This window comes from Gastrolobium bilobum, unplaced genomic scaffold, assembly GCF_033153095.1.
Source record: "Gastrolobium bilobum isolate Gb01-03AN ecotype WA unplaced genomic scaffold, APGP_CSIRO_Gbil_v1 utg9938, whole genome shotgun sequence".
Taxonomy (NCBI): Eukaryota; Viridiplantae; Streptophyta; class Magnoliopsida; order Fabales; family Fabaceae; genus Gastrolobium; species Gastrolobium bilobum.
The window spans coordinates 112,501-127,380 of record NW_026895156.1 but is presented as its reverse complement, the minus strand read 5'-3'; the positions used below and the strand labels follow the sequence as shown (position 1 = coordinate 127,380).

At 37.2% G+C, this 14,880-nt stretch overlaps 1 protein-coding gene across 1 annotated transcript; it reads right to left on the bottom strand.

Annotated features, from left to right (window-relative positions):
* Positions 1-496: 496 nt before the first annotated feature.
* On the bottom strand, positions 497-1,861 carry LOC133296333 (zinc-finger homeodomain protein 2-like). The gene has a single exon (XM_061495299.1). It carries the CDS (start codon positions 1,668-1,670, stop codon positions 909-911), a length of 762 nt encoding a protein of 253 aa, XP_061351283.1. The 5' UTR covers positions 1,671-1,861; the 3' UTR covers positions 497-908.
* Between the last annotated feature and the right edge of the window lie 13,019 nt (positions 1,862-14,880).

Sequence of the window (14,880 nt, the reverse complement as noted above, 5' to 3'; positions counted from 1 at the left end):
ATTGAAAATGTGATGGAGATGCTCAAATCAGCCACTAGCTAGGACAAAGATTTCTTCTCACTTTTTCAGTGCGAGGGAGGAGCCAAAAGGGTTTGCCGTTAGCTGAAGAAGTAAAAGACCCCGAGACAAGCAAAGACGTATAGAAAGACATGAAAAACGGAAAATGCAGGTGAGAACGCATTGATGCTACCGAGAAAGTTCCTTCTTCCAACAACTGTCTCAGCGTTAAGTATCAGAATAGACAAACAAACTAGAGGTCATCTATTTTAAGCTTCGCAGTCATGACCTTGATCTTCGAACCAAATCGTCATCTCTCTAGCTTATATCATATACGCAAAAAAAAAAAAAGGTTCCAAATGCATCCACACCCTCCATCGCCATCGTTATATCAGCCACCACAACCAATATTCAAACTCTTTACAGCAAAAAATACTAATACTAGAACATGCACGATGAAATTAAAAAAAACTGATAATCAAGGACTGATTTTGGTACTGAAATGAAGTGAAATTAGCTAGTTCATCAACAATAATACAGGCTATAATTAATTGGAGTAGAACCATGTCTACATGCTCAAACACTAACACAACCAGAAATATAGCCCCACCTTTCCCCAAAATGAGAAGGAAAAGAAGAATAAAAAGAAAAAGAAACCCTAAGAATTTTGCTGAGCTAGCAGCAGGCTTCTCAGACAGTCAGCAACTCAATTTCCCACCTTCCAACTTCAACTTCAACCTCATAATACTTAACCAATATACACTGAGAAAATATTGAAGGATTGATGAAAAGAGCATATCCTTTAACCCACGATGAAGAGCAGCACTTAGCAATATGGTACATACACAGAACGAGAGAGAGAGAGAGAGAGAGGAACACCCGAGAGGGAAAAAAAAATTCTCAAATTTTTTCTAGGGCTTCTTACCAAGAGTGTGTTTGTTGTTATGCATCCAAACCTTGAGAACATGACGCTTGACACCAGTGTCGTTGCAGAACTCTTGAATCACAGCGTCGTCGTGCTTCTGAATCCTCCAACCCAATCTCTCAGCTAACTCAAGCATCTTGTCCTTCTGTTCCTGCGAGAACTTGGTTCTGTACCTCTTCTTCGACCCTAATCCTCCTGCACTCGGGTTCGAAACGTCCTCCTGATCCTCCCTCGTGCTCTGGGTCCCACATCCTCCGCCACCTCCTGCCCCGGAGGTCGACGGCAGCGCCAGCGTCCCCGCACCCCTCTGCTGCCCCGCCACGTGCAAGTACCCACCCGGCGTCCGATAATACGCCCCGAATTGCGGCGGAGGCGGCTGGTGATGGTGGTGGTGGTGGGTCAACAAATACGGGTCTCCGGCGAAGGTGGCTGTTTCTGTCTCTTTGCGGTGGAAATTGCGGTGGCAGTTGCAGGCGGCGCATTTGAGAGATTCGAGGGTGCCTTCGGTTCCCGCCGCCATGAACTCTCCGCAACCGTCGAGGGCGTGGCCACCGATTCCGACGGCGTGGTTCTTGAGGCACTCCCTGTACCTTGCCTTGGCGTTGTTATTCCTCAAGGGCTGAGCCACCATCATAGCTTCAGCGCCACCTGGCATCTTCACCCGGGACGGGTTGGACAGCGAGTCGTAACTCGCTGCCGCCATACACAGCTCTTCCTCTTGCTCCTCTTCATGATCTTCGAATTCCATTTCTTCTTCCCTGAGCGATAAAAAAATGGCCAAATTCTGATGGGTATATAATAATGTTATTTGTATCGATAAATTGAGCTGAAGAAACAAGAAAACGAACAAGGGACTCTCCCTCTCACTATCACACTCTTACACACACACACTCTCTCTCTATTTGTTCTGTCTTCGAGCTTTCTTTGTCCAAAGCCCACTCATTCATTCATATACTTTTGTGGTTCTTTGTTTTCTGAAGCCTCAGCAATCAGCATATAGTATACCTCTCTCTCTCTCTCTTCCACCGGATATATCCGGTCACTCGGTAATTTTAGATTTTCACCCACGACAGGTGAATACTAAAATTTAACCGTGAAAAGTTTTCACTTTCAGTACAGTAGTACTCTGACCTGGTAGCAGCAGGAGGAGGGTGAGGCGAGGACGAACCAAAAAAAACCAGAAACAAATATTAATTTATTATTTAAAAATAAAAGTAATATTAATATATAAATATTATTATTATGTCTATTACATGGCCGATCATTCTTCTCCTTGGGTTTTTTAGTTCATAAACCATTTCTTAAAATTATTTTGTTTGATAAAATACAAAACCTGTTTTACAATGTGTATATATTTTATAGGGTTTTATATTTCTCATATTATAGAAAATAAAAATTATTTTTTATGGGATCTATATTTTCTTTCTTTCTCTTCTACTCCCATAATTTTACATGGTCTCACATATTTTTATGTGTGTAGGAAATAATTTTATTTTATACAATATGAGAAACATCAAACCCATATTTTTAGGGACTTTGTTATGTAAAAAATATAAATACTAACATCTTTAAAAAAATTGAATAAATTAATATAAAAAATAATAACCCAAATAATGAGGGAAGGAAAAGAAAAAAAAAATTGCCACACCTTCCCCCAAAACACCAATGACAAACATCGACATTGAAACCCTATAGGGGCATTTGGTATGTAGATGAATTTTAGATTCTTGAAAAACTGACATTAGAAATTCTATTTATCCATGTTTGATATAAGGATTGTGAATTTTTTTTCGAAAAAATCAGATTCCCATGATTGATTTTTGTGAAGCATTTTCCCTACGAAAAATATCACTGGGTGGGTAATATTCTTAGATTCCCACTAATAGGAAAAAATTTCTTGGACAAAAATAATGTTTTTTCAAATACCCCAAAATCCCTTCTCATCCCCACGCTGCTAGCTATGAAGCACCGACACTTCAAAAATCCTGACGTGTCGTGTCTGACACTTCCCGACACTCTCGGACACTCCGACACTTTCCGACACTCCAACACGCTTTATAAAAATTCAAAAAAGGTTCAAAAGTTGTGTTGCGTTGAGTTTTTAGTTCCAACTATTAGATTCATTGGATTGCGATTACCATTTTATTGAGTTTAATATAAGTATTTGGGATATCTTATGTTTTTTTACAAAATTTATGAATATTATAAGTTTAGATTCATTTTTTTGTTAAATTATTGATTATTCAATATAATATACACTACATAAATTAAAAATATTATTTAATATCAAAACGTGTCCTAACGTGTCGAAATCTAACAGTTTTTAGAATTAACGTGTCGGAGTGTCATGTCGTATCGTGTCACGTGTCCCGTGTCGGTATCGGTGCTACATAGGCTGCTAGCATCGAACTATGCCCCCTCCCACTTATCTTCTTATTCGCCTTGTACCCATCTTCCAAAACCTCAACCAACCACCTTCTCCACCAGTGAACTACCAACGAGCACCACCAAAACACCATCACCGCCCATCCTTCTTCTCTTTTCACTAAGCCAAATCCCTCCCCTCTGACCTACAACCTCCACCGACCCACCAACATCACAAAACCCAACACGATTATCGGCGACTACAAACCCTGGTACACCATCGTCGAGTCACCAGCCATCTCTCTCTCTCTTTTGGCTCAATGTCTATTGAAAACAAGTTTCTGTATATTGATTTTGAATAATTTACATGAGTGAGTATTTATACTAGAAAGAATCGCTAAGAATGACTAAGTGATGACTAAGCGATGACTAATCAATCCTAATCACAATCAATTCTAATCAATCAGAATCAATCCTAATCAATCATAATCAATCCTAATTAATAGAAAATAAAAACGAAAACATGTTTGGATTCTGATTTTCTACACTCCCCCTCAAGTTGGGAGGTAAATATTGATCATTCTCAACTTGCCAATCAAGTTTTCGAATGCTGGACGGTGTAGGCCCTTGGTAAGGATATCTGCCGTTTGCTCTTTGGTTGGAACATATATCAAACGCACACTTCCATCATCTAATTTTTCTTTGATGAAGTGACGATCAACTTCCACGTGCTTTGTTCGATCATGATGCACAGGATTTTGAGCAATGCTAACAGCTGCCTTGTTGTCACGATATAGTTTTATTGGTAGGGAATATGAAATCTTCAACTCTTGAAGAAGTCTTCTCATCTAGATTCCTTCACAAACTCCATGAGATAAAGCTCGAAATTCTGCTTCAGCACTACTTCTTGCAACCACTGTTTGATTTTTGCTTCTCCAAGTAACAAGATTTCCCCACACATAGGTGCAATAACCTGAGGTAGATCTCATGTCTACTGATGAGCCTGCCCAATCTGCATCAGTGTAGATTTCAATTGTCCTTTTATACCCCTTTTTAAAGAATAATCCTCTTCCTGGAGTATTCTTGAGGTATCTAAGCACCCTATAGACTGCACTAAGATGCTTCTCCTTGGGTGAGTGCATGAATTGACTAATCATACTCACCGCAAAGGCAATGTCAGGACGCGTATGAGAAAAGTAGATTAGTTTACCAACCAATCGCTGATATTGTTCTTTATCCACCTCATTCTCATCTTCAATACCTAACTTGGTATTAGGTTCCACAGGTATCTCAGCAGGTTTACACCCTAACATTCCTGTTTCCAACAAAAGATCTAGAACATATTTCTTTTGTGTTAGAGTGATGCCTGTTTTGCTCCTAGCAACTTCCATACCAAAGAAATATTTGAGAGTGCCAAGGTCTTTGAGTTCAAATTGAGCTGCTAGAAATTTCTTCAAGGTGTTCAATTCCTCAATATCATCACCTGTAAGAATTATATCATCTACGTATACAATAAGAATAGCAATTTTACCATCCTTAGAGTGTTTGTGGAAGAGAGTATGATCAGTCTGTGCTTGAATGAAGCCTTTTCTTTTGACTGCTTGTGTGAATTTGTCGAACCATTCTCTGGGAGACTGTTTCAATCCATATAGAGACTTTTTTAGTTTACACACTGATCCATTTCCCTTTTCAAAACCAGGTGGAGGATCCATATAGACTTCTTCATGTAAGTCACCATTTAGGAATGCATTCTTCACATCTAACTGTTGCAGAGGCCAATCTAGATTGGCAGCAAGAGATAAGAGAACTCAGATGGTATTGACTTTAGCAACCAGAGCAAAAGTCTCATGATAATCTATCCCATGAGTCTGAGTGAAACCCTTTGCAACCAATCTTGCCTTGTATCTGTTGATGCTATTATCTACATTGAATTTTATTGTAAACACCCATTTGCATCCTACTGTCTGTTTTTCTTTGGGTAGGGTTACTATCTCCCAAGTTCCATTTCTTTCTAAAGCATTCATTTCTTCAAAGACAGCATCCCTCCATTTTTGATCATTGAGAGCCTCATGTATATTTCTCGGTATCTTTGTACTATCCAACATAGTATTGAAAGCACGAAACCCTGGGGACAACTTTCCATATGAAATATGATTAGAAATAGGATGAGTAGTACAAGATCGAGTACCTTTTCTGAGAGCAATGGGAAAGTGTAGATCATTTTCACCATGACACTCAAGTATTGGGGTGCTGGAACTAGAACATGGTTCAGAATCCTGGCAGTGTAGAGGCTCTGGGTTATTCACACTATGAGGAGGTTTTCGCCTGCTATAAACTTGTCCCCATTTTGAGGAGGCTCCTGATGGTGAGGATTCTGTAGCTCCCCCTGTTTCCAAAAGTAGAGGTAATACCGTGGCATCAGTAGGTTTCCATGACTGATCTTCATCTACTCCTATCTCCCCCTGAAGAGAAGTCGAGGGGAAGAAAGGGTCATTTTCAGAAAAAGTGACATCCATAGAGACAAAGACCTTACGAAGAGAGGGTGAATAACATTTATAGCCACGTTGAGTAGGAGAATAACCAATAAAGACACACTGGAGAGACTTAGAATCAAGCTTAGACCGTTGATGGGAGGGAATATGGACAAATACAACGCAACCAAATAACTTGAGAGGTAAGGAGGATACACCTCGGAAGGAAGGGAAGATACGAACAAGACTAGAAAGAGGAGACTGAAATTTCAGAATGCGAGATGGCATTCGATTTATCAGATACGAGGCAATGAGAACTGCCTCTCCCCAAAGATATTTAGGAACACTCGTGGTAAACATAAGAGCCCGAGCAACTTCAAGGAGATGTCGATTTTTTCTTTCCGCAACTCCGTTTTATTGGGGTGTGTCAGGACACGAGCTTTGGTGAAGGATGCCATGTTGGGAAAGATATTCTCCAAGAATAGAGTTAAAATACTCTTTGCCATTATCTGTACGAAGAATTTGTATAGCAACTTGGAATTGGGTTTGAACCATGGCATGAAATTTTTTAAACACGGATGCAGCATCGGACTTATCCTTTAGAAGATACACCCAACAGACTCGAGAATGGTCATCAATGAAGGTAATGAACCATCGAGTACCTGAAATATTTTTAACACGGGCTGGACCCCATATATCACTATGAATTAAGGAAAATGGAAAAGAGTCATGGTGAACTTTAGAAGGATAATGAGCACAAGTATGCTTGGCAAGTTGACAAATATCACAAGAAAACAAACTTAGACTTTTATTAATAAATAAGTTTGGCAACAACATCAACTTAAACTTTAAAAATTTGGATGGCCTAGCCTACGATGCCACAGCATAACATCATTACATGAATCAAAAGGAAACATAGAGTTTTTTTCTACGAAAACAGCTTCACGAGTCACATCCTCCTCAAAGTAGTAAAGTCCACCATCCTCTCTAGCACTGCCAATCATCCTCTCTGATTCCTGTTCCTGAAAAACACAACCATGTGGAAAGAATTTAGCAAAGCAATGCAACTCAGAGGTGAGCTTGCTAATAGAAATGAGATTACAAGTCAGAGAAGGAACATAAAGAACTGATGTCAAAGTAATCAGCTCAGAAAGTTTAATGGTTCCGTGTCCCGTAATCTGGGAAAAACTGCCATCCGCGATCTTGACTCGAGAAGGTTCAGAATATGGAGTGTATGAACAAAACAAGCCAAGATTACCTGTCATATGATCAGAGGCTCCAGAATCAAGGATCCAATGATTTTGACTATCAACATCGAAAGTTGTACCTTGCTGGACCACATGACTAGTGGCCTTAGGAGGTTGAGTCAAAAGTCTCTGAAGTTGTTCAAACTTAGTCTTGCTAAGAAAGACACCATCAAAGTAAGAGGAAGAGTGTTTTGAGGAAGCCATGAATAGAAAGAGAAGGGTTGACCGTTGATGAAAAATCAAGTTTTGTAAATTTTTGATCTGACCTCTGGAACATGAAGGGGAGAAGCCGGCGAGAAGGTCTGTGCAAGTCGCGGCGGAAAAAGATGTTGGGAAGGCGGCGTGTGGAGCTCACGCGCCGGAAACTGGCCGCGCGTGCGACGGCGCGTGCGGCGGTTGACGGCGATGGGTCCCGCGGCAGTCGACTCGTTGGATCCTTCTGAGTCGAATGGTCACCTCACTTTCTTGTTCGGAGGTCAGTAGACTAGGTTTCTGTGTTGGACAGATTCAAGGAGGTGTTTAGGAGGTGTTTGACGGTGATGGAAGTGTTTGGATGGTTATTTCAGATTTGAATTAGGGTAGGAACGAACCCGTCTCCGGCGACTTTTCCGATTCCACGAAGCTTTGTTTTTCTTTAATCTTCTTTCTTCCCAAGATGGAGTATTTATACTATTCATCATCCATCTTGAGGGGGAGCACTATCCAAGTTGCTGATGTTGTCTCCGTTGATGTTAATTCCGACACCGAAGTTCCTCTTGAGGGGGAGCACTGTCCATGTTGCTGATGGTCATTCCAGCACAATTGTCTTTGCCGATGATAATTTCGGCACTGTTTAGAAGTTCCTCTTAAAGGGGAGCACTGTCCATGTTGCTGATGGTCATTCCAGCACGATTGTCTTTGCCGATGATAATTCCGGCACTGTTTAGAAGTTCCTCTTGAGGGGGAGCACTGTCCATGTTGCTGATGGTCATTCCAGCACAATTGTCTTTGCCGATGATAATTCCGGCACTGTTTAGAAGTTCATCTTGAGGGGGAGCACCGTCCATGTTGTTGATGGCCATTCCAGCACAATTGTTTTTGCCGATGATCATTCCGGCATCTTCCATGTCGATGTTCATTTCGACGCCATTTTTAGCACATTGTTGATTTTTGGTTTCTCATTTAGGAGATTTATTTTGATGTTATGTTACTTGGTCTTTCTTGTAATAAGCTTGTAGCATAGTCAAGGGGAAACCACGGCTGCTCACCAACTGTTAAATGAAATGTCTGAGAGGGATCTTCATGCTGATGTCCTGGTCAGCTCAGTTGTCTTTGCCGATGATAATTCTGACACCATCCATGCTCTGATACCATATTGAAAAGAAGTTTCTGTATATTGATTTTGAATAATTTACATGAGTGAGTATTTATACAAGAAAGAATCGCTAAGAATGACTAAGCGATGACTAATCAATCCTAATCACAATCAATTCTAATCAATCACAATCAATCCTAATCAATCATAATCAATCCTAATTAATAGGAAATAAAAACAGAAACATGTTTGGATTCTGATTTTCTACAATGTCATTATGTTTTTAGCATGAAGTTTTTCTTCGGTGATAATGGATTGTTCATCCCATAATTCAAAGATCAAATCCCATTTATCAATGTAACAAACATTTTTTTAAGCATTTGATTTGATCTCTGATTTGGGATTCAGGTGCAGACACTAATCCAAAAGCTTTTGAGTATGCTTTCTTTAAGAAATTGAAGAAGGGTGCAAGCCTGAGATTTCGTTCACGTCCACTGCAAAAGTATGCGCTTACCCATCATCAAAGAATCTTGAAACCAGTGATTACGCCAGAGGTTGTTAAAATTGAAAGTGAAAGAAATTTGTATATGTTATGAAGGATTCTACCCAAAGATTGAAACCTTGGTCTAATTATGTCTTGATCTAATAATAATAGGTCTTCCTTTTTCTTTTGTACCCTTTTTCATTGAGTAAAGGAAACTTGCAACGATGTTGAAAGGATATCTATATCGTGCTTTTTCGAAACCCAGCTCTGTAATATATTTTTTTATCGTGTTTGAAAAGTCAGAAAAGTGGGTTGGAGGTTAGTATCGTAAAATTATCGCACATTTCCAGAAATACCTGACAATCAATTAAACACATAATCAGGCAACTTGAGCCAATATTTCCGATAATATATTTTGGTCTACCAAACAGTATTTTGGTAACATTATCGGAAAATTAACTTTTTCAGCATATTCATGCGAATCATGATTCACAGAAGAAAAAAAGTTCTCTCATACCAAATATCCCTTACAAGATAATTTTTTGGCGTTCCTATTGTGAATCTTGAGGTCACCACCCCAAAAGCTGGTTCAAAAAGTGGGAGTGCACAAGGTTTCATAAACCCCGCATTAGTTGTATGGGCAACCAATGTGAGATTCGTAACATTGCCACCACCTTTAAAGGCCGACGTCCACAGCGACTTTCATTCTATTGATACTGACCCGATGGTACCCTTTTTCTTTTGACGGCTTTACTCACCTATCAGTATTTAGTACAATACTTTTTTGAGAGGCATCACACCTTAATCCAGCTTATAGGTAGCCATTTTTGTGGCCTAAAATATCAATGAAAACACCAATTGTTATAGACATTGAGGTTACTGTCTCAAAAGTTAGTTCAAAGGGTAAAAGTGCCCAAGACTTTATAAATCTCACATTAGTTGTATAGAGCAATATTAATAAAATAGGACCAGCCCGGCCGGATCGACCCGGGAACCGATAAACTGGTCATATAACCGGATTTGACTCGGTCGGTTTTCGTGAAAATCGATGACCCGGTAACCCGATCGGTCCCAAAAAAAATATTCGAATTTTAAAAAATAAAATAAAAGTCATAATAGACATATTTGAGTATTTTATTTTTATTGATTTACATAGGTTATGTATCTATAATACTAATATTATATCAATTATGTACTATGCAAGAAATTTTGATTTGATTTATAGCTAAAGATGTTGTTTACTAAACTTGAAGTCCCGTATCATGATTATTATATTTTTCTTTAATCTTTTATTGGATTATAATATGTTATTTATTATTTTTATATTAAAATATTTGAATTTTTTATATTTGTTTAAAAATATTTGAATATATTTATATTTTTTTAATAAATTATAAAGTTACATATAAACAATTCAACCAGGTTAAATTAGTGACCGGTTTTAATAACATCGGTATAGACAACCGATTTGTAACAGTTCCATTAGTGGACGCACTCCCGTACCAGAAACGAACTGACATTGGATGGGACCAAACAAGGATGCGCGTGTGGTGGCGCGTGGAGTAAGATAAGAAGGACTAGATAAAATTCGTTCGTTTGTTTGTTCCCACATAGGAGGGATCGAGTGGGGCTGGGAAGGGTAGAGTGCGTAGTGCCAGGAGATGGTTAATGTTATAGGTGTAGACTTGTAGGAGTGTTTTTCTGAGAGAAAAAAGAAGGAGAATGTGTGGTAGGAGATACAAGAGTACGAGAGTGTAGAGCGTAGAGGAGGAAGACAGGGACATAGGAATTATTACATAGGAAAATAATATGTATATTATCGGCATTAAAGGCTGCTGTTGCTACGTGCGGTCTTCTCCGACATGCGTGACGAGCTTTTTGCGTCAACACTCAACATGCATTTATTCACTTCGCCAACAAATGCTAAAAAAAGAAAAGGAAATTGAATTGAAATTAAAATTTAAAAGTGACGCTGGATTTTGGACGCAAAAACGACGTTCCATTTTGAGTTGTTCGAAGTAAACGACGGGAGTAAGGGAAACGACGTTATTGGGTCAGCATCTCTCTACCAACTAAAGCACACCCTCGCCTGGCGTGTGAAACTGAAGATGAATGCAAAGGAGACATATCGCAATCTAAAGAAAGTGTTATGGAAAATAAGAAGCCATTGTCTTTCCAAATATCTGGAAAACGCCACCCAAACTACCCTCAAACATACCAAGCACGCATGTTTTTCCTTTTTTATCAAAATTATAAGTCACAATTATCAATTTTATTAATTTTAATAACATAACAGAAGTCAATGAAAGTTGGCTTAATTGGTAAATAAAAAATATTAATAGAAATGTCATAACGCATTTTTTTTTTTTGGTAATTATGTCATAACGCATATTAGCAAATAGCAAGGGAGATAAAAAATGCAAATAGCAAATAGATATATTTTACCTCAGGACACAAATCGAAATGAATGGAAACATACGTAGAAGAAATCAAGGAAGATAATTTTACCATGATTACATAAAATACTCTATCTTTGATCATGCAGAAGTTTCAATCTTTTTTATTATAGAAACCCTAATAAGAAAGAACAAAGAGAAGCGATGAACCACAGTAAACAACCTTTGTGTTGAGCTTTTAGACACTCAAGGATAAAACCGACATGAATAGATAAAATATGATATTAACAAATGATTGTCAGTGTTTTCTACCATAAAAACATTGGTTTAATATGTATCTTTTTAAAGGACGTAAGTTGTATCTTTTTAGTTTTTTACTCTATGTATTCCCACGTAGTTATAATATTAAAAGTTGACTTTTTTTACTTTACACGTCAGCTGATGTGAATGAGGAGAGAGAAAAAAAAAATTTTCATGTTATAACTATGTACTACCAGGAGTACATAGAGTAAAAAAACCAAAAAGACAGAACTTAAATCTTTTTAAAGTACAAATAATTTTCCCTAAAGACATTATAAAAAATTAGGAATGCTTTTTATTCTAAATCAAACCTTAATAAAGTTTTTCCTTGAATCATAGAAAAAAGAATAAACAAAGGGAAATAGTTATCTTATTTTGCTGGAAATATCTTATCTCATGTGAGTGAGACAATTTTCTATGTGAAGCCCACTTTATAATTAAAAAAACAAAAACAAAAAAACAAATGGGCACTGTTGCTGTGAGTGCAGAAAAAGAATGTCGATTCCTGCTGCAGAAGAAAACATAAGCCCATAAACAAAATCTCATAAATGATTGATCTTAGTTTAGCTATGACCAGTCCAACACTAATTAAGTTGGGTCTAACCACAAACAGTTGGAGGTAGAGGATGTTGATGTTTGGTGGGATAGAGGATTGTAGGCGAGACGGTTGGGCATCACTTTAGTATATCTGGGCAGCAAAAGATCGACTGAGGATACCTGCAAATGCACTCCGACGCTCAAGTCAGTTTAATATTCAAGGAAATTCAAGTATTCAAAGAGAGATATCATATTTGGGTCAATTACCTCTGTATTTATAATGCTCGAGCGTCATGTTTATCACTGTCCTTCATGAGCAGGTGTTTACGTTGATTGGAGAGAAGGGTGTCTTCTCTCGGGCTATTCCTTAGTGGACAAGCCTCTGTTCATAGTAGATTTTGTAGACATGGTGGCAAGTAGGAGCTGCCATTCTTTCACTGGTTCTGGTGGTGGCCAACTTACCTAAGCTGCTGACCTCGGCAATGATGATTTATTTCAGATTAAGTTATGTTGACTTGGTGGTCAAGTACCTTAGCGAGATTCATGCTTCTTTAGTGAGATGGTAAGTTTTTTAGGCTATGTCGCAGGAATAAGTTGGGCCTTTTAGGCCTTGTTACAATTGGGATCTTTATGTCATGTATAATAGGTCCGGATCAACCTACAACATGAAATCTCCATCAATCACTTAATATTTTTTTCACTTCGTGTCAAGTTTTTGCAGACACTAATCAAGACTTTTGTTCTTAAACTTTAAAATGGGTTGTACAGTAACATTATTATTATTATTTTTAAGAATTCAATATAAATTTCCCTCTATATATCTCATTTGAAATAGAGTAATTTTAAGTGCTTATAATGCTACGCTTTTTATGAACAAGCCACAATTTGTTTTAAGAACTCCCTAGAGTATATAATTTAGACAGTTCTAGAATAAAAAAGAATATAATATGACTAAAATGAAGCACTTCATGATTTTTCTTTGTTAGGATGTTATGATAATCTTTACATTGAGCTTTTCTTTTTGTAGTAGAAGTGTTCATTTGATTTTGTTACTGAATTGGAGGGTGAAATAAGTCCGAAGACCATAACCTTTTCAGTCACAAAAAATAGAAGCATGTGTAGTTTGCGTAAATACTATTTTATTCAATATGTGGTACTAAAACCAAACGTCACAAGTTCGATTGTTAAAAAAGCGCATATTACAATAGGTAAGTACACAAGGAAGATGATTATTAATTATAGACCAACATCCTATCTTGAAAAAATCCAGATAACATTAGAATCAAATCATACCATTAGACTTGCCGATTGGCTTAATTAAAAAAACAATTGTATCATAACTAAAAAATATAACTTTTGAGTTAATAGTAAGTATTCAATCCAATATAATAAACATAGACCAAATCATACCAGGCAGTGTGATAAAAAAAAAAAAAAGTCAATTTATTCTACTTGGGTATAATTCCGTTTTACTCGTTTAGCTAGTTTAGTTTACATCTTTTAATATCTATAAAACATATTAGTGAAATAACAAAACCCATGACATACTCTAATCTTTGTTTAACATAAGTAAATGAATTTTTTTATTTTTTCATTTTTTCCTTGCGATTAATTAGGCCAAGCATTCAAATGACAACAAATGTTAATAAATCTAATTCTGTGTTTTTATATTATATAAAATAACTTTAAATATAATAATAGCTAGGGTCAAGTTATTTTAATAAATTATCCAAATTTTTATTTTTTTAAATCCAAAACTATTTTTGTTTCGTAGTATCTTTACAACTATCGATTTCTCTAATTCTGGGAATAAGAAAAAAAGAAAATTGGTTTGGAAATGGGAGATGATGGGTCTAATCACATCAAAATCTGGAAACAGCCCCAAATAATATATTGATGCGGAAAGGGGCTCCATGACTCCTTACTCTGTTTGACACTAGAAGTCTTGAACAGCATCTTATGACCCCTGCCGTTGGATCAAATAGCCATCAATCACTCTTATGGCGTTGTCGTTTATATCTTTTTTTCGAGTCTTCTCATATTGTTCATTCTTTAGATTAGTCCGGTTCGAGCACTGTCGGATCTTATAAAGGAGGTGAATCTCTCAAAATTATTTTTTTCATTCTCAAAATTCGAACTCGAGATCTATGATTAAGAAAAACAAACCTTTTACCACTTGTGTCAATGATGTTTGGTTGTTGCTTATATCTTTTACCCATGGCTTTCATTTTTATTCTATTTTAATTACATATATATATATATATATATATATATATCATAAAAATATTTTTACAGTTAATGCAGATAAGCTATTTGCATTTACTTCCAAAACGATGTCATTTTGGTATTGAAATATTAGAAGATTATAATTATAAAGACTATAATAACCCAGAAATAAATTAAAATTACAAAAACACCATGATTTCCGTCCCAAAACGACGTCATATTGGACTTACTGCAGATAACTTATCTGCAATAACTGCAGAAAAAATAAACCCTATATATATAGATTAATATTTTTTATGTTATAGGAGATAAAATTTATCTAATTTGTCTCCTACACATACATGAAAGTATATGAGGCCCACTTTTTTTTTCTTTCTCTTCTCCTCACATGACCCCACATACTTCTATGAGGGCTCTTTGAGCAAATAGGGGGTCCTTGACATTTAAATGTACCAATTTGGTATCCGGTTCACATATTTTACCAATTGGGGTCTTCAAGTTCTACGAGGGTGTCCCAGCGGGTTTGAGTCCTGCACCACCTCCCCTACTGAACTCATGTTTTTTTTTTTGTTTTTTTTTTCAGGAGAGTATCGCGACCCTCCTGGGAAACTTACACGGGTGTGCCACGTGGCACAATCC

What these genes read in the sequence shown, in the direction of transcription:
- LOC133296333 (XM_061495299.1), bottom strand. Translation starts at nt 1,670, where the DNA reads ATGGAATTCGAAGATCATGAAGAGGAGCAAGAGGAAGAGCTGTGTATG.